Here is a 20,856-nt window from a genome sequence, read left to right on the forward strand (position 1 = left end):
CACCCACGAGGCCTCGCTCCAAGCTCCACAAGCGCCGATCGCACACCACTAGGTCCCTCGCTCCAAACTCCAAAGCCCCGCGAAGGCCCGAGCCAACGACCACCAGGGACCTCCCAAGACCAAGCAGGGAAGCGCAGAGAGCACAAGACAGCCAGAAAGCACAAGGGTTCGAGCTGAATGTGCCAGAGGGCCAAAGGGACGTGTTCCGCAAGAGCCAACTCGATGTCCAAGAACCGCAAGAGCCGTGCTGCGCAAGACGAAGAGCCGGATGTGCAAGCCGAACTGCTGGATCTCCAAGAGGGAAAATGTCGATCGGCGCGCCCTGATATAACCTCCCCGGTGACGTCAATCTTGGCGCGCCACCCAATCAGTGCCTTCCACCGAACCTCCTAGCACCTTCCCTCCAATCACAGGCCCCTGTGGCGTACGCAATGTTGCTAGGCAAGTTCGTGATGCGACCGGCGGCAGCCATCATTGGCGGTGTCCTGGCCTGGTTTCCTGTTAGGAATGTCCATTTTCTTCCAAAGTCATGGTAAGGGAGGGGAACTAATTAATGTGTGCACTAAAGGGCCTAGCTAAGTGTCTACAGGTGTGCATTGCCATAAGGGACAAAGGTTTGATGACCAGGTGTGACACGCAGAGGCATTATTCTTAATCCCTATACTATCTAACACACAAACATCCTGGTATGTTCACAGGTATACTCTTACCCGACAAATCGCCTAAACACACAGAACGTATTACAGGTAGATTCCCTATCGCGACAGTCGAATACCTACCTACACAGATCTATCTGGCTCTAGATATTGCTTTACCCCCAGACATAACAATATGAACCGTTATGTTGAAGGCCAGCTCGGCACTCCAGGTGAAACTGCTCCTCTATGCCCAGAAGCACACCGTGGAGGTGAGTGTGCGTACCTGTAGGTCTCGGGCTCTGGCTAGGTCATCCTGTTGAAGTAGGAAATGCAAACGCCACCTGCAAACTGCTGCTAACGGTGGGCCTGTCGCGGGCTCAACCAGCCAATGACGCACGCTCGATGGCAAGGTAAAAATAGCAAAGGGGCGGAGTTACCTGTCGGAGAGAAGCTCGGCATTCCCGTTTGGTGCAAGAATCATTTGTTGGGGACGCCGAGTGGATTGCGGAGCCCATTGCAAGGAAGGTTCCAAACTCTGAGCAGAGACAATGCCCCCAACACATCGATTGCTGTCCGCTGTCCCCAACACATAGATTGCTCGCCGCTGTCCCCAACACATAGATTGCTGTCCACTGTCCCCAACACATAGATTGCTGTCCGCTGTCCCCAACACATAGATTGCTGTCCGCTGTCCCCAACACATAGATTGGTTTCCGCTGTCCCGAACACATAGATTGTGTCCGCATCCTCCTCACCCTCCGTCCTTGTTTCTGTGGCCAATGGTGAGCGAACCTTTTCCAAGGCCCAGGTACAAACAGCTGTTCCTTGTTGGGCACCTCGTCATGTCCACCTCGTCATGTCCATCTCGTCATGTCCACCTCGTCAGTAGAACATGAAATCGCACAAAACATTCACCTGTAGGGACTTGTTTGTGCATATGGTATACTCAAAGCACGAGGAAAGTAACAATTGGTAAACTCAAAGCACGAGGAAAGTAACATTTGGTAAACTCAAAGCACGAGGAAAGGAACATTTGGTAATTTCAAAGCACGAGGAAAGTAACAATTGGTAAACTCAAAGCACGAGGAAAGTAACATTTGGTAAACTCAAAGCACGAGGAAAGTAACATTTGGTAAACTCAAAGCACGAGGAAAGGAACATTTGGTAAACTCAAAGCACGAGGAAAGGAACATTTGGTAATTTCAAAGCACGAGGAAAGGAACATTTCAATAGTAATTATCAACTTAGTTCCAGGAGCACGTCACGTGATCTATTGCATCACGTGATCCATATTACAAATTGTAATTCTTCATGTGCATGCTCTTTTATAAGTGTAGAGCAAATGACAATGAGAACATGCAATGACAACATGCAATGACAACATGCAATGAGAAAATGCAATGACAACATGCAATGACAACATGCAATGACAACATGCAATAGCAACATGCAATGACAACATGCAATGACAACATGCAATGAGAACATGCAATGACAACATGCAATGACAACATGCAACAACATGCAATGAGAAAATGCAATGACAACATGCAATGAGAACATGCAATGACAACATGCAATGACAACATGCGACAACATGCAATGAGAAAATGCAATGACAACATGTAATGACAACATGCAATGACCATCAGATTCGCCTTTTCCATGTAAGAAAGTGTCTTATTGTACATGTACAAATTTTATTGATACGAACAGACAATGTACATTTATAAAAGTTAATGGTGGCACAGTGGGGAACAGTGAAGGGGGCAAAGGTGAAGGTTCAGTTAGGGCATGTACCTAGCTTGCCCCAGCCCTGCGGAGCATGGCGCCATCATGGAACCACATGTTTGGGCATGTACCAAGCTTGCCCCAGCACTGCTGGGCATGGCGGCATCATGGAACCACATGTTATGGCATGTACCAAGCTTGCCTCGGCCCTGCGGAGCATGGCGCCATCATGGAACCACATGTTAGGGCATGTACCAAGCTTGCCCCGGCCCTGCGGAGCATGGCACCATCATGGAACCACATGTTAGGGCATGTACCAAGCTTGCCCCGGCACTGCTGGGCATGGCGGCATCATGGAACCACATGTTATGGCATGTACCAAGCTTGCCTCGGCCCTGCGGAGCATGGCGCCATCATGGAACCACATGTTTGGGCATGTACCAAGCTTGCCCCAGCACTGCTGGGCATGGCGGCATCATGGAACCACATGTTATGGCATGTACCAAGCTTGCCTCGGCCCTGCGGAGCATGGCGCCATCATGGAACCACATGTTAGGGCATGTACCAAGCTTGCCCCGGCCCTGCGGAGCATGGCACCATCATGGAACCACATGTTAGGGCATGTACCAAGCTTGCCCCGGCACTGCTGGGCATGGCGGCATCATGGAACCACATGTTATGGCATGTACCAAGCTTGCCTCGGCCCTGCGGAGCATGGCACCATCATGGAACCACATGTTAGGGCATGTACCAAGCTTGCCCCGGCACTGCTGGGCATGGCGGCATCATGGAACCACATGTTATGGCATGTACCAAGCTTGCACTGGCCCTCCGGAGCATGGTGCCATCATGGAACCACATGTTATCGCATGTACTAAGCTTGCACTGGCCCTGCGGAGCATGGTGGCATCATGGAACCACATGTTATGACATGTACCAAGCTTGCCCCAGCACTGCTGGGCATGGCGGCATCATGGAACCACATGTTATGGCATGTACCAAGCTTGCCTCGGCCCTGCGGAGCATGGCGCCATCATGGAACCACATGTTAGGGCATGTACCAAGCTTGCCCCGGCCCTGCGGAGCATGGCACCATCATGGAACCACATGTTAGGGCATGTACCAAGCTTGCACTGGCCCTGCGGAGCATGGCACCATCATGGAACCACATGTTATGTCATGTACCAAGCTTGCACTGGCCCTGCGGAGCATGGCGCCATCATGGAACCACATGTATTGAGCATTCAATGTGGAGGTTTGGCTGTAACATTGATTGATTGATGCTGCGTTATTCATTGTTTTGTTTTCCCCTCTTGAAGTGGTGAGGTTAGTTCATGCCAACATTTGTAATGCTACCAGTGGAGTTCGGTCTGCAAAGTCCTCTGGTAACCTGAGAGCAATGGCACGAAGGGTGGTGCATCTTGTGTTTACAGGTACCCGGAGAGACGGATGCTGTGATGTGCTACGGCCCTGCCATCCCAGACGGCTACGGTATCTGTTACAACCCCCAGTCCTCCAAAATGAGCTTCAGTGTGACTGCGCTGAACAGCTGCATCCAAACCAACGCGTCCGGGCTGGCACGCGCCATCAACGATGCCCTCTCAGACATGCACTGCCTTCTAGATCAGTGACGGTGGCACGAAGGAGGACATTCATGACCCGTATTGGATTTTATAAGAAAGCAAAGGTGACCTTATGTGACCCCAATGGCACAGGACCACTGGACTCGAGCGAAAGACCCAAAAATGGTGACTTGTGGGTTTTTTTCTTTCGGCCTCTGGGTTTTCCACCCCAGTGACCTCTGCCTTGATATTGGACTTGACCTTTGAATGTGTGTCCATTTTGTTTGGGCGTGTGTGACTTTGCGGCTTACAGTGTATATACATAACAGGAGGACTTGCTTTTAAACGGATCCGTTGATTGGCTCGAGGAGTCAGTGCAGTGCATTTTGTGACACAGTACTCAGGTGAGTACAGTTTGCCACCTGTAACGTGGTGAAGCTTCGACTTGATTACGGTGCTTTTGTCATTGATGCACAACGTTGTACAGCTAAAGCTGAGGAAGGTATGCCTGAACGTACATGTACCTCAACACGAGTACGTACGTATTTCATGCGGAAGTCTTCACTCACCTGATGTGTGATACGTATATCAAATGTCGATCCATGAAAACAAATAGTAAAATTAATATGGAGTCGATTTCATTTTTGTCCTTTTTCTGCCCACGAATACACCTAACCAAAGCTCGCTTGGCATCATTGGAATCCCTTTTGTTATGTCCTCATCTCAGCATTTGCGGAGAAAGACACGAAACGACGCTCGGCAGGATGTGCGGACCATTCATTGGCAATTACAGGAGCAGATCGCATCCCGGAAATGGTCCTTTTTACTTCCTGTCGCGTACACTTTTTAATTATTTTTTTTGGTATACAAGATCGAGGTTCGTGTAAGAGCAAACATTAATCACAAAAAAAACAAACGCACACACAAAACATACAATAAAGGGAGCGGGAGACAAGATGGGGAGAGAGAGGGAAGCACACAAGTACAACAGCAGAGAACAGGGACATCGGGAGATCTGTGGGAGGGAGAGGGCTTGGGGGGAGGAGGCATGGGAAGGGGGGAGGGTGGGAGAGGTATAAAACACATGGACACTGCTAGGACCTCCAGGAAAGCAGTCGGAATTTCAAAAAAGTGGAACTGAGGTGAATTAGCGGGGGTAGAAAAGATCAAGGTTTTGGATGGGGGAAGATAAGAGATGGTGGCGAACAGCTGTTTTAAATACCTGGAGGGAGGAGTGGGATTGAAGGGAGTGTGGGAGTTTGTTCCAGAGGCGGGAGAAAAGAGGAATGAAAGAGTGAAGGTGAGCAGAGAGCCGAGATTTCGGCAGTTTAACCATCAGAGGGTTGCTGGCAGATCTTGTGCGACCTGTAGGAATATTTGGGGGACAGAGCCCAGAGAGAGCTGGGGGGGGGCAAGGCCGGAGAGGAGTGGATATAAGACGGAAAGACCACCAACCTGCCTGTGGTGAGTGAGTGAAAGGCCCTCAGAGTTAGCTTCATCGCGCAAGATTCCAATGATTCTGAAAGCTTTGGCCTCAACAGCGTGAAGCCGAGCTAGGTGTGAGGCAGGAGCACCAGCCCAGAGGGGAGAGCAGTATTCCGTTGAGCTGTGGATGAAAGCCTTGTATGTGGTGAGGAGCTCAGGTGTGCCAAGGAAGAACTTCGCACGACGGAGGATGCCCAGTCGGCGACTGGCTTTGGAGGCCAGCTTGGAAATGTGGTTTTCCCAGGAAGGATAACTTTGTGTTGTCTCCTCAAAACAGGCTACGTGCCACACCTGTACCAGCACGTCATATCCGTGTACCCATGCGCGTGTCATATCCGTCATGACAGGTCATGCATGACCAAACTGCGAAGCGGCAGAAAAGGAGTTTCTGGAACGTGCCGAAGCCAAAGGAACGCAATTTGTGTTGCACTTGCTGAATGTGCGCTTCGCGGAAAGGCAACTTTGCAAAATGGCGTCCCTGGCACCCAGAGTGCCCTGGGAAGTTGCATCACGTCCCTCAATATCATCAGCTGCGATAATCTGATCAAGTTGTCTGATGTCTCTGCATCTGTATGTGATTAGTGCAGCAAGTCCTTCATGCGACTCGGTTGTGGTTGCATTAAGTTCCCTCATCCTGAAGGAAAGATTCCCCTCGATTGCTGTGACGTAAAAACCCCCAGGAAACCCTAAAGCAAGGAAGTCCTTAAAGTTGAGGGAATATTAAGGAGCCGTTGCTATGGCAGGCAACCAATCAGATTAAAGATAGGAAAAGAACACTGAATGAACACTTGTTATATTGCTTCACGGGGAACACTTGATTGTGGACGAAGGAGGAATAAAATGATCATTTTGTGAACTTCATTTGATTCCCATTCACCATATGTTATTGTAAATGTGCCATATGTGCGGTAAATGTTTATAAACCTTCTGAGAATGGTGAAAGTGTGAAATATGAGTGTGAAACAACATCCAGAACATTCTCGATCTCATGGAAGAGTGAAAATTGTTATATCAGTCTCTGACGTCACACGAGGATAATCGTCTTCTTCTTGACCAATTTCCATGAAGATCGCCATTTGGAACCTCAAAGGTTCGTGGTTCAGGACGAAGAGGTAGGGGGAGGGTCCTTTAACTTTAAGGAAGGATTTAAGGTAAAACTTAATGATTATATTCGTACATGTAACGATCCTCGACTTAAAGATGTCCTGAAGGGAAAAGTTAAAGGAATCCTCAATTTTTCCTCAAGGATGATTTATACAACCAGGAAATGAGCTCTGCCCACCTTCAGTGGCAGAAGTAATACAATTCTCAGAGAATCGAATGAATTTTACACAATAATCATTTTATTCCTGCTTCACCCGCAATCACGTGTTCCCCATGCAACATATAACAAGCATCATTTGAAATCACGTGTTCCCCACGCAACATATAACAAGCATCATTTGAAATCACGTGTTCCCCATGCAACATATAACAAGCATCATTTGAAATCACGTGTTCCCCATGCAACACATAACAAGCATCATTTGAAATCAGGTGTTCCCCATGCAACACATAACAAGCATCATTTGAAATCACGTGTTCCCCACGCAACATATAACAAGCATCATTTGAAATCACGTGTTCTCCATGCAACATACAACAAGCGTCATTTGAAATCACGTGTTCCCCATGCAACATATAACAAGCATCATTTGAAATCACGTGTTCCCCATGCAACATATAACAAGCATCATTTGAAATCACGTGTTCCCCATGCAACATATAACAAGTATCATTTGAAATCACGTGTTCCCCATGCAACATATAACAAGCATCATTTGAAATCACGTGTTCCCCATGCAACACATAACAAGCATCATTTGAAATCACGTGTTCCCCATGCAACATATAACAAGCATCATTTGAAATCACGTGTTTCCCATGCAACACATAACAAGCATCATTTGAAATCACATGTTCCCCATGCAACATATAACAAGCGCCATTGGAAATCACATGTTCCCCGTGCAACATATAACAAGTATCATTTGAAATCACGTGTTCCCCATGCAACATAACAAGCATCATTTGAAATCACGTGTTCCCCATGCAAAATATAACAAGCATCATTTGAAATCACGTGTTCCCCATGCAACACATAACAAGCATCATTTGAAATCACGTGTTTCCCATGCAACATATAACAAGCGCCATTGGAAATCACGTGTTCCCCATGCAACATATAACAAGCGCCATTTGAAATCACGTATTCCCCATGCAACATATAACAAACGCCATTGGAAATCACATGTTCCCCGTGCAACATATAACGAGCGTCATTTGAAATCACGTGTTCCCCATGCAACATATAACAAGCATCATTTGAAATCACATGTTCCCCATGCAACATATAACAAGCGCCATTGAAAATCACATGTTCCCCATGCAACATATAACAAGCGTCATTTAAAATCACGTGTTCCCCATGCAACATATAACAAGCATCATTTGAAATCACGTGTTCCCCACGCAACATATAACAAGCATCATTTGAAATCAGGTGTTCCCAATGCAACATATAACAAGCATCATTTGAAATCACGTGTTCCCCACGCAACATATAACGAGCATCATTTGAAATCACGTGTTCCCCATGCAACATATAACAAGCATCATTTGAAATCACGTGTTCCCCACGCAACATATAACAAGCATCATTTGAAATCACGTGTTCCCCATGCAACATATAACAAGCATCATTTGAAATCACGTTTTCCCCATGCAACATATAACAAGCGTCATTTAAAATCACGTGTTCCCCATGCAACATATAACAAGAGTCATTTGAAATCACGTGTTCCCCATGCAACATATAACAAGCGTCTTCATCACTGCGATAATCTTCATCTCCTTCGCTTGGATAATCTTCATCTTCATGATAATCTTAATCTTGATCGCTGTGATGATCGTCATCTTCATCGCTGCAATAATCTTTATCTTAATCGCTGCGATATTATTCATCTTCATGATAATCTTAATCTTGATCGCTGTGATGATCGTCATCTTCATCGCTGCGATAATCTTTATCTTCATCGCTGCGATATTATTCATCTTCATGATTATCTTAATCTTGATCGCTGTGATGATCGTCATCTTCATCGCTGCGATAATCTTTATCTTCATCGCTGCGATATTATTCATCTTCATGATAATCTTAATCTTGATCGCTGTGATGATCGTCATCTTCATCGCTGCGATAATCTTTATCTTCATCGCTGCGATATTATTCATCTTCATGATTATCTTAATCTTGATCGCTGTGATGATCGTCATCTTCATCGCTGCAATAATCTTTATCTTAATCGCTGCGATATTATTCATCTTCATGATAATCTTAATCTTGATCGCTGTGATGATCGTCATCTTCATCGCTGCGATAATCTTTATCTTCATCGCTGCGATATTATTCATCTTCATGATTATCTTAATCTTGATCGCTGTGATGATCGTCATCTTCATTGCTGCGATAATCTTTATCTTCATCGCTGCGATATTATTCATCTTCATGATTATCTTAATCTTGATCGCTGTGATGATCGTCATCTTCATTGCTGCGATAATCTTTATCTTCATCGCTGCGATATTATTCATCTTCATGATTATCTTAATCTTGATCGCTGTGATGATCGTCATCTTCATCGCTGAGATAATCCTAATCTTCATTGCTGCGATATTCTTCATCTTCATGATAATCCTAATCTTCATCACTGTGATAATTGTCATCTTCATCACTGTGATAATTGTCATCTTCATCGCTGTAATAATTGTCATCTTCATCGCTGTGATAATTGTCATCTTCATCACTGTGATAATTGTCATCTTCATCGCTGTGATAATTGTCATCTTCATCGCTGTGATAATTGTCTTCATCGCTGTGATAATTGTCATCTTCATCACTGTGATAATTGTCATCTTCATCGCTGTGATAATTGTCATCTTCATCGCTGTGATAATTGTCTTCATCGCTGTGATAATTGTCATCTTCATCACTGTGATAATTGTCATCTTCATCGCTGTGATAATTGTCATCTTCATCACTGTGATAATTGTCATCTTCATCGCTGTGATAATTGTCATCTTCATCGCTGTGATAATTGTCATCTTCATCGCTGTGATAATTGTCATCTTCATCGCTGTGATAATTGTCATCTTCATCGCTGTGATAATTGTCTTCATCGCTGTGATAAATGTCATCTTCATCACTGTGATAATTGTCATCTTCATCACTGTGATAATTGTCATCTTCATCGCTGTGATAATTGTCTTCATCGCTGTGATAATTGTCATCTTCATCACTGTGATAATTGTCATCATCATCGCTGTGATAATTGTCATCTTCATCACTGTGATAATTGTCATCTTCATCACTGTGATAATTGTCATCTTCATCGCTGTGATAATTGTCATCTTCATCGCTGTGATAATTGTCATCTTCATCGCTGTGATAATTGTCATCTTCATCGCTGTGATAATTGTCATCTTCATCGCTGTGATAATTGTCATCTTCATCACTGTGATAATTGTCATTTTCATCGCTGTGATAATTGTCATCTTCATTGCTGTGATAATTGTCATCTTCATCGCTGTGATCATTGTCGTCTTCATCGCTGTGATAATTGTCATCTTCATCGCTGTGATAATTGTCATCTTCATCACTGTGATAATTGTCATCTTCATCGCTGTGATCATTGTCATCTTCATCGCTGTGATAATTGTCATCTTCATCACTGTGATAATTGTCATCTTCATCACTGTGATAATTGTCATCTTCATCACTGTGATCATTGTCATCTTCATCGCTGTGATAATTGTCATCTTCATCGCTGTGATAATTGTCATCTTCATCGCTGTGATAATTGTCATCTTCATCACTGTGATAATTGTCATCTTCATCGCTGTGATAATTGTCATCTTCATCGCTGTGATAATTGTCATCTTCATCGCTGTGATAATTGTCTTCATCGCTGTGATAAATGTCATCTTCATCACTGTGATAATTGTCATCTTCATCACTGTGATAATTGTCATCTTCATCGCTGTGATAATTGTCTTCATCGCTGTGATAATTGTCATCTTCATCACTGTGATAATTGTCATCATCATCGCTGTGATAATTGTCATCTTCATCACTGTGATAATTGTCATCTTCATCACTGTGATAATTGTCATCTTCATCGCTGTGATAATTGTCATCTTCATCGCTGTGATAATTGTCATCTTCATCGCTGTGATAATTGTCATCTTCATCGCTGTGATAATTGTCATCTTCATCGCTGTGATAATTGTCATCTTCATCACTGTGATAATTGTCATTTTCATCGCTGTGATAATTGTCATCTTCATTGCTGTGATAATTGTCATCTTCATCGCTGTGATCATTGTCGTCTTCATCGCTGTGATAATTGTCATCTTCATCGCTGTGATAATTGTCATCTTCATCACTGTGATAATTGTCATCTTCATCGCTGTGATCATTGTCATCTTCATCGCTGTGATAATTGTCATCTTCATCACTGTGATAATTGTCATCTTCATCACTGTGATAATTGTCATCTTCATCACTGTGATCATTGTCATCTTCATCGCTGTGATAATTGTCATCTTCATCGCTGTGATAATTGTCATCTTCATCGCTGTGATAATTGTCATCTTCATCGCTGCGATAATTGTCATCTTCATCACTGTGATAATTGTCATCTTCATCGCTGTGATAATTGTCATCTTCATCGCTGTGATCATTGTCATCTTCATCGCTGTGATGAAGTCCTTCCTTGGCACACCAGAGCTCCTCTCCACATACAAGGCTTTCATCCGCAGCTCAATGGAGTACTGCTCTCCCCTCTGGGCTGGTGCTCCTGCCTCACACCTAGCTCGTCTTCACGCTGTTGAAACCAAAGCGTTCAGAATCATTGGAATCTCCCGCGATGACGCCATCTCCGAGGACCTTTCACTTAATCACTGCAGGCAGGTTGGTGGTCTTTCCATCTTCTACCGACTCCTCTCCGGCCTTGCTCCCCTAGCTCTCTCTGGGCTCTGTCCCCCAAATATTCCTGCAGGTCGCACAAGATCTGCCTGCAACCCTCTCATAGTTAAACTGCCAAAATCAAGACTCTCTGCTCACCTTCACTCCTTCATTCCTCTTTTCTCCCGCCTCTGGAAAAAACTCCCTCACTCTCTTCAATCCCACTCCTCCCTCCAGGTCTTTAAAATGGCTGTTCACCACCATCTCTTATCTTCCCCAATCCAAAACCTTGATCTTTTCTACCCCCGCTAATTTCACCCCAAATCCACTTTTTTGAGGTGACTTTTGACTTATTTCCTGGAAGTCCTTGGTGTCCTTGCGTTTTATACCTATCCTGCCTCCCACCAGTCCCTCTCCCTCCAAAAACATCTCCCGATGTCCCTGCTCTCAAATGTTGTGTTTGTGTGCTTCCTCCCCTTCTCTCCCCATCTTTCGACCGCTCCCCTTTTTATATACGTTGTTTGCTTGTTTGTTTGATTTGTTTGTTTGATAAATGTTTGCTCTTTCACGAGCCTCGACTCTGTATACAAAAAAAAAAAAAAAAGTTGTCGGAATCTAACCAAATTTTCAAAATCTAACCGAAGAATACCGCTCACTCATGAACCATCGTCGTCTCCTGACTTGTTTATATTATTTTGTAAAAAAAATAAATAATTCATTTTGACATTATGAGGTATTATGTGTAAATCGGTGACAAAAAAAATCTCAATTTAACGCTTTTCAAATTCAGGCTTTAATAACAAAAAGTGAAAAAGATCAAGGGGTGTGAATACTTTCGTGTGTCTGCCCTGTAGTGAACACCACAGGGCGACACGGATGACCAAACGAGCTTTAACTCCGAGGCATCCAATCCAATGGCGGAACTTTACTCACGAGCGAAAGGAGGATGACGAACTTACCTGGATGGCTTCCACCCGATGTCTTCACACCTGGATAATCAATTAACTCAAACCGACATGGACACGACACGAATGTACAAAAATACCGGCTTTATTGAAGAATGTCGGTAACAAAGAATGCACAATAAATACTATGATTCCTAACTGGGATGTCCCTACTCAGACTCGAATACAGACAAAGGGAAAAATAACTGGAAAATAAATGTCTTATTTTTGTGGGCACTTGGCTCCGAGTTGCTCTTGAACCTCGCCAGGAATCGTCCAAACCCCTGCATCCTTGCGGGAACAGCACGCTTTGCCATGCAGCTCGCGAGCGGGAACCAGGCATCCATGCACAGTTCGCTCCTCTGGCCGTCGAGCGCGCAGTGAGCAGGCCGCGCCCCGTCCACTCGTCCCCGCTCGTCAATGAATTCCCCTCGCGCAGGAGCGCTATGAACTCCGACCGCTCCCCGTGAACTCCCAAAGCAGAGCGAGATATGAAATCGTGCCCGTTCACTGTCAAAGCCAGAAGATGAGAGGAAGTCAAGAGGGGGAACAGCCAAGAGGAGGAACAGCCAATAGGAGGAACAGCCAAGAGCAGGAACAGCCAATAAGAAATCAAGAGGACAAAATGTAAGGGAGAGCATTCTTTTATACTCAAGGATCTGAGGTCATCCCACGACGTCTCCGTGTCCACTCCTATCGGCGAGTGCCATCTTAGCAGTCCTTGTTTGAACCAAAATTCCGGACCAATCACTGCTCTTCGGGGCGTGGCCCTCAGGCCTGCCTGCCTGTGTTGCGATGTGACGGCTGGCAGTGCCAGCGGTAGTTGAACGTCTTGTTCCGGTTGGTTTTATTTAGTGCTAGAAATGCGCGATTTCTGTCTCGGTGTGTGTGCTACTGGTGTCATAAGGAACAGAGGAAAAATAACAGAGGCCATTACATACAGGGGATTAATTACCCATAATCCCTAACTAATTAAAATAACCCCACCCCTCGTGATGGGAACGAAGATACACTCTTACACGACAGGCAGTCTACCAGATCCATACTTATGATACATGGGATTTCTTCTTCTTCACGACAGTCGGAGCACATTACCTATGCAATTCTACATGGATTAAGGTATTGCCTACCCCCCACAAACGTAACAATACTTTGTGAATGCGCTGTATTTGGTGGCCTCTTCTACTCCAAGGTATTTGTATTTGGTGGCCTCTTCTACCCCAAGGTATATGTATTTGATGGCCTCTTCTACTCCCAGATATTTGTATTTGGTGGCCTCTTCTACTCCAAGGTATTTGTATTTGGTGGCCTCTTCTATTCCGAGGTATTTGTATTTGGTGGCCTCTTCTACTCCGAGGTATTTGTATTTGGTGGCCTCTTCTACTCCAAGGTATTTGTATTTGGTGACCTCTTCTAGTCCGAGGTATTTGTATTTGGTGGCCTCTTCTACTCCAAGGTATTTGTATTTGGTGGCCTCTTCTACTCCAAGGTATTTGTATTTGGTGGCCTCTTCTACTCCAAGGTATTTGTATTTGGTGGCCTCTTCTCCTCTAAGGTATTTGTATTTGGTGGCCTCTTCTACCCCAAGGTATTTGTATTTGGTGGCCTCTTCTATTTCAAGGTATTTGTATTTGGTGGCCTCTTCTACTCCAAGGTATTTGTATTTGGTGGCCTCTTCTACTCGAAGGTATTTGTATTTGGTGGCCTCTTCTACTTCAAGTTATTTGTATTTGGTGGCCTCTTCTACCCCAAGGTATTTGTATTTGGTGGCCTCTTCTATTTCAAGGTATTTGTATATGGTGGCCTCTTCTACTCCAAGGTATTTGTATTCGGTGGCCTCTTCTACTCCAAGGTATTTGTATTTGGTGGCCTCTTCTACTTCAAGGTATTTGTATTTGGTGGCCTCTGCTACCCCAAGGTATTTGTATTTGGTGGCCTCTTCCACTTCAAGGTATTTGTATTTGGTGGCCTCTTCTACTCCAACGTATTTGTATTCGGTGGCCTCTTCTACTCCAAGGTATTTGTATTTGGTGGCCTCTTCTACTCCGAGGTATTTGTATTTGGTGGCCTCTTCTACTCCAAGGTGTTTGTATTTGGTGACCTCTTCTAGTCCGAGGTATTTGTATTTGGTGGCCTCTTCTACTCCAAGGTATTTGTATTTGGTGGCCTCTTCTACTCCAAGGTATTTGTATTTGGTGGCCTCTTCTACTCCAAGGCATTTGTATTTGGTGGCCTCTTCTACTCCAAGGTATTTGTATTTGGTGGCCTCTTCTACTCCAAGGTATTTGTATTTGGTGACCTCTTCTAGTCCGAGGTATTTGTATTTGGTGGCCTCTTCTACTCCAAGGTATTTGTATTTGGTGGCCTCTTCTACTCCAAGGTATTTGTATTTGGTGGCCTCTTCTACTCGAAGGTATTTGTATTTGGTGGCCTCTTCTACTCCAAGGTATTTATATTTGGTGGCCTCTTCTACTTCAAGGTATTTGTATTTGGTGGCCTCTTCTACTCCAAGGTATTTGTATTTGGTGGCCTCTTCTACTCCAAGGTATTTGTATTTGGTGGCCTCTTCTACTCCAAGGTATTTGTATTTGGTGGCCTCTTTTACCCCCAAGGTATTTGTATTTGGTGGCCTCTTCTATTTCAAGGTATTTGTATTTGGTGGCCTCTTCTACTCCAAGGTATTTGTATTCGGTGGCCTCTTCTACTCCAAGGTATTTGTATTTGGTGGCCTCTTCTACTTCAAGGTATTTGTATTTGGTGGCCTCTTCCACTTCAAGGTATTTGTATTTGATGGCCTCTTCTACTCCAACGTATTTGTATTTGGTGGCCTCTTCTACTCCAAGGTATTTGTATTTGGTGGCCTCTTCTACTCCAAGGTATTTGTCTTTCGTGGCCTCTTCTACTCCAAGGTATTTGTATTTGGTGGCCTCTTCTACTCCGAGGTATTTGTATTTGGTGGCCTCTTCTACTCCAAGGTATTTGTATTTGGTGGCCTCTTCTACTCCAAGGTGTGTATGAGGCTTCATTTTCGAGATCCTGTATTGATGCATTGTGGTCGAATTTTATGTTGTCTGCTTTGGATTGTTTACCTTATAATAATGTGCACTTGCCACACATATCGAAGCCAAATTCCATTTGAATGTCGTCGGAGAACCGTTTGACTATTTCCAGTTGTTCTACCAATTTTTCATTGTGTGGTGCAAAGATCTTTAGATCATCCATGTACAGTACTGTAGGAGTTGCGGATGGCGAAAGGACCAGACACTTCTTAGCTGTTCAAAGCTCCTTTATTTCCACAGAAAGCGCTCGCGACCGGAACTCATACAGCCTTTTATAACCCAAAATCCCACTTTGGGGGGCGTGGCTCCAACAAGCGCGTGCACGCCATGCCCACACCATCAAAATCCGACTGGCCCGTGCCTGTGGATTATGCCCCAATAAGGCAACCCCACATGCGCCCCCCCAGAATTCACACGCACGGGCAATGTCAAAGAAAAAAAAAATGGCACGGGCAAAAAACGACCCCGCCGTGGGGGTTGAGCCAACCCAGGGGGCTGGTTTAGGCCTCGGGAGGCTGCTGAGGTTCCTCATGGGCCTCCCGGGGCTGCTGAGGTTCCTCACGGGCCTCCCGGGGCTGCTGAGGTTCCTCACGGGCCTCCCGGGGATGCTGAGGTTCCTCACGGGCCTCCCGGGGCTGCTGAGGTTCCTCACGGGCTTCCCGAGGCTGCTGAGGTTCCTCACGGGCCTCTCGAGGCTGCTGAGGTTCCTCACGGGCCTCCCGAGTCTGCTGAGGTTCCTCACGGGCCTCTTCAGCTCCTTTATTTCCACAGAAAGCGCTCGGACCGGAACTCATACAGCCTTTTATAACCCAAAATCCCGCTTCGGGGGGCGTGGCTCCAACAACCGCGTGCACACCATGCCCACACCCTCAAAAGCCCCACTGGCCCGTGCCTGTGGATTATGCCCCAATAAGGCAACCCCCACATGCGCCCCCCCAGAATTCACACGCACGGGCAATGTCAAAGAAAAAAAAATGGCACGGGCAAAAAACAACCCCGCCGTGGGGGTTGAGCCAACCAAGGGGGCTGGTTTAGGCCTCGGGAGGCTGCTGAGGTTCCTCATGGGCCTCCCGGGGCTGCTGAGGTGCCTCACGGGCCTCCCGGGGCTGCTGAGGTTCCTCACGGGCCTCCCGGGGCTGCTGAGGTTCCTCACGGGCCTCCCGGGGCTCCTGAGGTTCCTCACGGGCCTCCCGAGGCTGCTGACGTTCCTCACGGGCCTCTCGAGGCTGCTGAGGTTCCTCACGGGCCTCCCGAGTCTGCTGAGGTTCCTCACGGTCCTCTTCAGCTCCTTTATTTCCACAGAAAGCGCTCGGACCGGAACTCATACAGCCTTTTATAACCCAAAATCCCGCTTCGGGGGGCGTGGCTCCAACAACCGTGTGCACGCCATGCCCACACCCTCAAAAGCCCCACTGGCCCGTGCCTGTGGGTTATGTCCCAATAAGGCAACCCCCACAGTACCACATTTCCTGTGTCTTTGGACATTCTTCTATTGGATGTTAGGGTGTATCCATGTCCATGCTCATTAATGAGGTTGCTCAGCAAGTCCAGGGCCACGCAAATTAGGAGGGGCGAACGGCTGTCCCCCTGGAAAATCCCACGACGTATCTACAATCCTGGTATTTGGATCTTTCCTTCCAAGTGCTGTAATATCAATGTGGTATTCCAAAGCTCCATTGCTTTCTCTATCCGTTTCATTATTTGGGGGATAATCTTGTGCAATTGCATGCATTTTATCATCCATGGATGTGGGACGCTATCAAAAGCTTTTTCCGGCATAGCCCGTCCGTAAGTATGTATGTATGTCCCCTAAAACGTATACCAATCAGAGCTGAGGATCTGGTCACATGGCAGGGGCGATGTGATGTCATTACGGCGGTACGACAGCTGACTCCACACACCGCCATTTTGATTCCTCTGCCATTCATGCCACTGATCTCTATACTAACTGGATAGGAAGGGAAGCTCATTTTTTGAAGCCATTTGTCCGCCATCTTTGTTCCCCCACGATTCCCCAAAACGAATGTCATTTACCGATGTAATGTGATTCCTCTTCTTCATTCAAATCGACCACTGCGGTTTTTATAACCGTAAGCAGCGTACGATGGCATTTCATCAATCCTGTAATAATGCTTTTTCAACCCTGGAACGGATTAAAATCTTTTCGGAATGGAATAAAATAAAGTGGGAAGGTGGAATTTTCGTAGGAAATATGCTGATAATTAAATATTAAATTCTTTAAATTCCCTCTAATTAAATATTAAATATTAAATAAATTAAATCTTCTAATAATAAAGAATAATATTAAATATTAAATAATTAAATAATTAAATATAATTAAATAAATAAAATTAAATATTAAATAATATTAATATTAATATTAAATATTAATAGTAATTAAATATTCTTTAAAAATTTTAAGAATAGGAGAATAGGACTGCGTTTACTTTTTCATGGCTGATAATATAACATGGATCTGCAAAATAAATTGGTATGTGAATATTGTATATCATATTTGTGGTCAAGTGTTGGTTTTGTTTTGTTTTGTTTTTTTCATTCCACATGGCACAATATTCTTATTGAAGTGAATACCATTGAAAAAAAATTGCATCCATTTATCAAAGAATCAGAATCAGAAGAGTATAGTGAAAACAAACTTCTGAGTTATACTTCTGGGCAAAGAAACATGATGGTCATAGTAAATATTTTTGTTATTCTCCTCCAAGACATGTCAGGATATTGCCAAATTATGATAAATTATAATTACAGAATATCAAATAGCAACATGTGTGCACTGTATCATGTGTGTTCTATAATCTCACTGGTGCTTGAACAAAATCAGTTTGGACATCTGCTTCCTGACTTTCTCTCCGGTGAGGGCTTCCGTCTCGTTTTTCCCAAGATGAAAGAGTTTGATTCGACAATAACAAGAAGCTGCTATCTTCACGAGGTTGTGAATATGATTATCTTCCACCGCAGTTTCAAAATGGTGTGAGTGAAGTTCAGGAAATAAGTCCATATGAACAGTATTGCTCATAACAGCCGTGGATACTGCAGCTGAAATTCCGGATCCTCGAGGAAGATTCCCATTTGTCGTTGAAAACATTTCTCTGTTTCCAAGCATGTGGCAATGGCGCTTGATGATGCTTTCTGGAGGCCCCCGTGGTCTTTCATCCTCAAGAAATTATGGCAACGACCATCCGAAGTAGTAAGTGCTATCGCACAAGACACGCAGTCGATTCTCTTCTTCATCATGCGAACTACATAGCCAGCGATGCAGCTAACAGCCTCTTTGTGTTGTGAAACTGTTTCGAAGTTTGGCGTGTCAGCGTATAGTCAGGTTCACTATGTGTTTCATTCAAAATCATGGTAGATTAGCAAACATATACATTTTTGGAAACTTTATTACATGGAAAATCTGAAAATCAATGTTTACATTTGCCAATTCCGACCAATTCGATTCGACCAATTCCATTCGACCAATTCGACCATTCGACCATTCCACCAATTCGATCGATTCCATTCGATCCGATTCATCGAATTCGATTCGATTGACCATTCGACCAATTTCGATTTGCCAATCAATTTGACCGACCTTTGCTTGTGTGGAACGGACTGTGAAAACGATGCGGACTATATTGTCGGATCCGACACACAGGACAGTGATGACGAACTCTAAATGGCATATTCTGTAATCGTGTATGTTTGATGCCATTGACTGCCTGTGTATATTTTGTCATTGACTGCCTGTGTAGATGTGAAGTTATACTGACTGCATGTGTACATATGATTTTGCTGACTGCCTGTGTATGTTTGGTGATATGAATTATTGTGACACATTTTGATGTTATTAATTGCCTGTACAAAATGATAACATGTATTTGATTATGCAACTTATCGCGAATATAAAGACAGTATTTTGCAATTCAAAACCTTTGATTCGTGTCTTACCATTCCCCATAGCACTAATTTGATACTTTCATTGGATTCCTTGTCCCTGAAAATATAAGTTTAGTATATTTTAAAAGGTTTTTAGGGTAATTAGAGGCAGAAATAGAACAAAATATGTATTTTACAGTGGCCATTTTGAAAATCCAAAATGGCCGCCATACAGGTATCTCTCCAAATGTAAACATTGATTTTTAGTTTCCTTATGCTATAACCTTTCCAAAAATGTATAGGTTTCCTAATCTACCATGATTTTGAACGAAATATCATTTATTGGCATAGTGAACCTGACTAGTAGTCATGGTCATCTTGTGATGGTTGTCTGTCGGTGATGTCATATTTGCGTGCAATGTTGATTGTCGATTGTGTAATGTTCTGAACTGGAAGAACGTCAGTGTGATGATCTAAGAGGGAACAGTTTCCAGTACCATTTTTTACATGATGTCGCATTAGGAGGCGCTTGCTGGTCGACTGAAATTGACGAGCCGTAGGATTGTTGTTACATCCTCCACATGAACGTACCGCTGCGAAGAAAAGTTCCAGATGGTCTTGACTGAATTTGTCCGTCAGTAGATACTTCATGGGGGCATCCGCACTGTGTACAAGTTCTAAGAACAATTTTCTCATGCTTTCCATACTCGCCAACAAGAAATGTTAATATTGCAAAGTCAGTGTAGCCGGGGCGTAGGAGCACTACTAGCTGGCTCGGCAGCGTTGGTTAGTTGTGTGTGATGAGGTAGTAAGCCCGTGGCTGTGCTTGCAGTGGTGATGTTGAGCCTTTAATTGGTTTGAGGGGAGTTCAGTTTGCTAACTAGACTAGTTACACTTACAATAATTAACTAACAACTCCCGTTGACGCGCTTTCGTCATTACACACATCTTAAGGCACGGGACAACAGTCTACACCAGTGGTTCTCAAACTTTTTTGGACGACTGCCCCCTTCTGCCCTCTTGGACCGGCCCAATGCTTCCCTTGTCCTATCGTTCGTGGTCGGACACCCAGAATTTATGCAGATAGGAATCAAAAATAACAGAAGCCAAATATTTTCTGAATAATATTTTACTTTATTTTACTTTCCTTTTATTTTATTTTGCACGACCAACAATGTTTCAGCAGAACAGGTCCAGGTGAGGCAAACTGGGCATCTGTTTTCACAGGCCCAAATACCGTTAGTGTGAAGGGTGGGCCCATATCTCCACGAATCTTCTCAAGGTGATTGCAATAAACGAGCAGCTCTTCATCAGAAACAGCAGTTTCCTTTGCCAACCGGGGAAAGTGGTACATATCTCTGCGGCCGAGGGTTTCCCTGTGCAGAGTCGCCTTGGTTACGAACGCGCCGATCACTTTCTTTGCTTTAATCAGCGTCATATGGTCACCCTGGAGTTGTTTGTTGACATCATTCAGTATACTGAATATGTCTGTGAGGTAAGCCACATCATGCTCAATCGCATTCACTTTCTCCGATAGCTCCGGATCAATTTCCG

General features: G+C 44.6%; 1 protein-coding gene across 4 annotated transcripts in view; it reads left to right on the forward strand.

Moving 5' to 3' along the window:
- Positions 1 to 4,567, forward strand: part of LOC137438503 (carnitine O-acetyltransferase) — a 152,207-nt gene extending 147,640 nt beyond the window's left edge. For all 4 annotated transcript variants that reach the window (XM_068133594.2, XM_068133596.2, XM_078766931.1 and 1 more), the window contains exon 15: positions 3,803 to 4,567. In XM_068133594.2, the coding sequence (XP_067989695.1) occupies positions 3,803 to 4,000 (198 nt within the window). In that variant the 3' untranslated portion in view covers positions 4,001 to 4,567. The remainder of the gene's footprint in view (positions 1 to 3,802) is intronic.
- The last annotated feature ends 16,289 nt before the right edge of the window (positions 4,568 to 20,856 follow it).

Source organism: Myxine glutinosa, chromosome 13, assembly GCF_964187855.1.
Source record: "Myxine glutinosa chromosome 13, kmMyxGlut1.1, whole genome shotgun sequence".
Lineage (NCBI taxonomy): Eukaryota > Metazoa > Chordata > Myxini > Myxiniformes > Myxinidae > Myxine > Myxine glutinosa.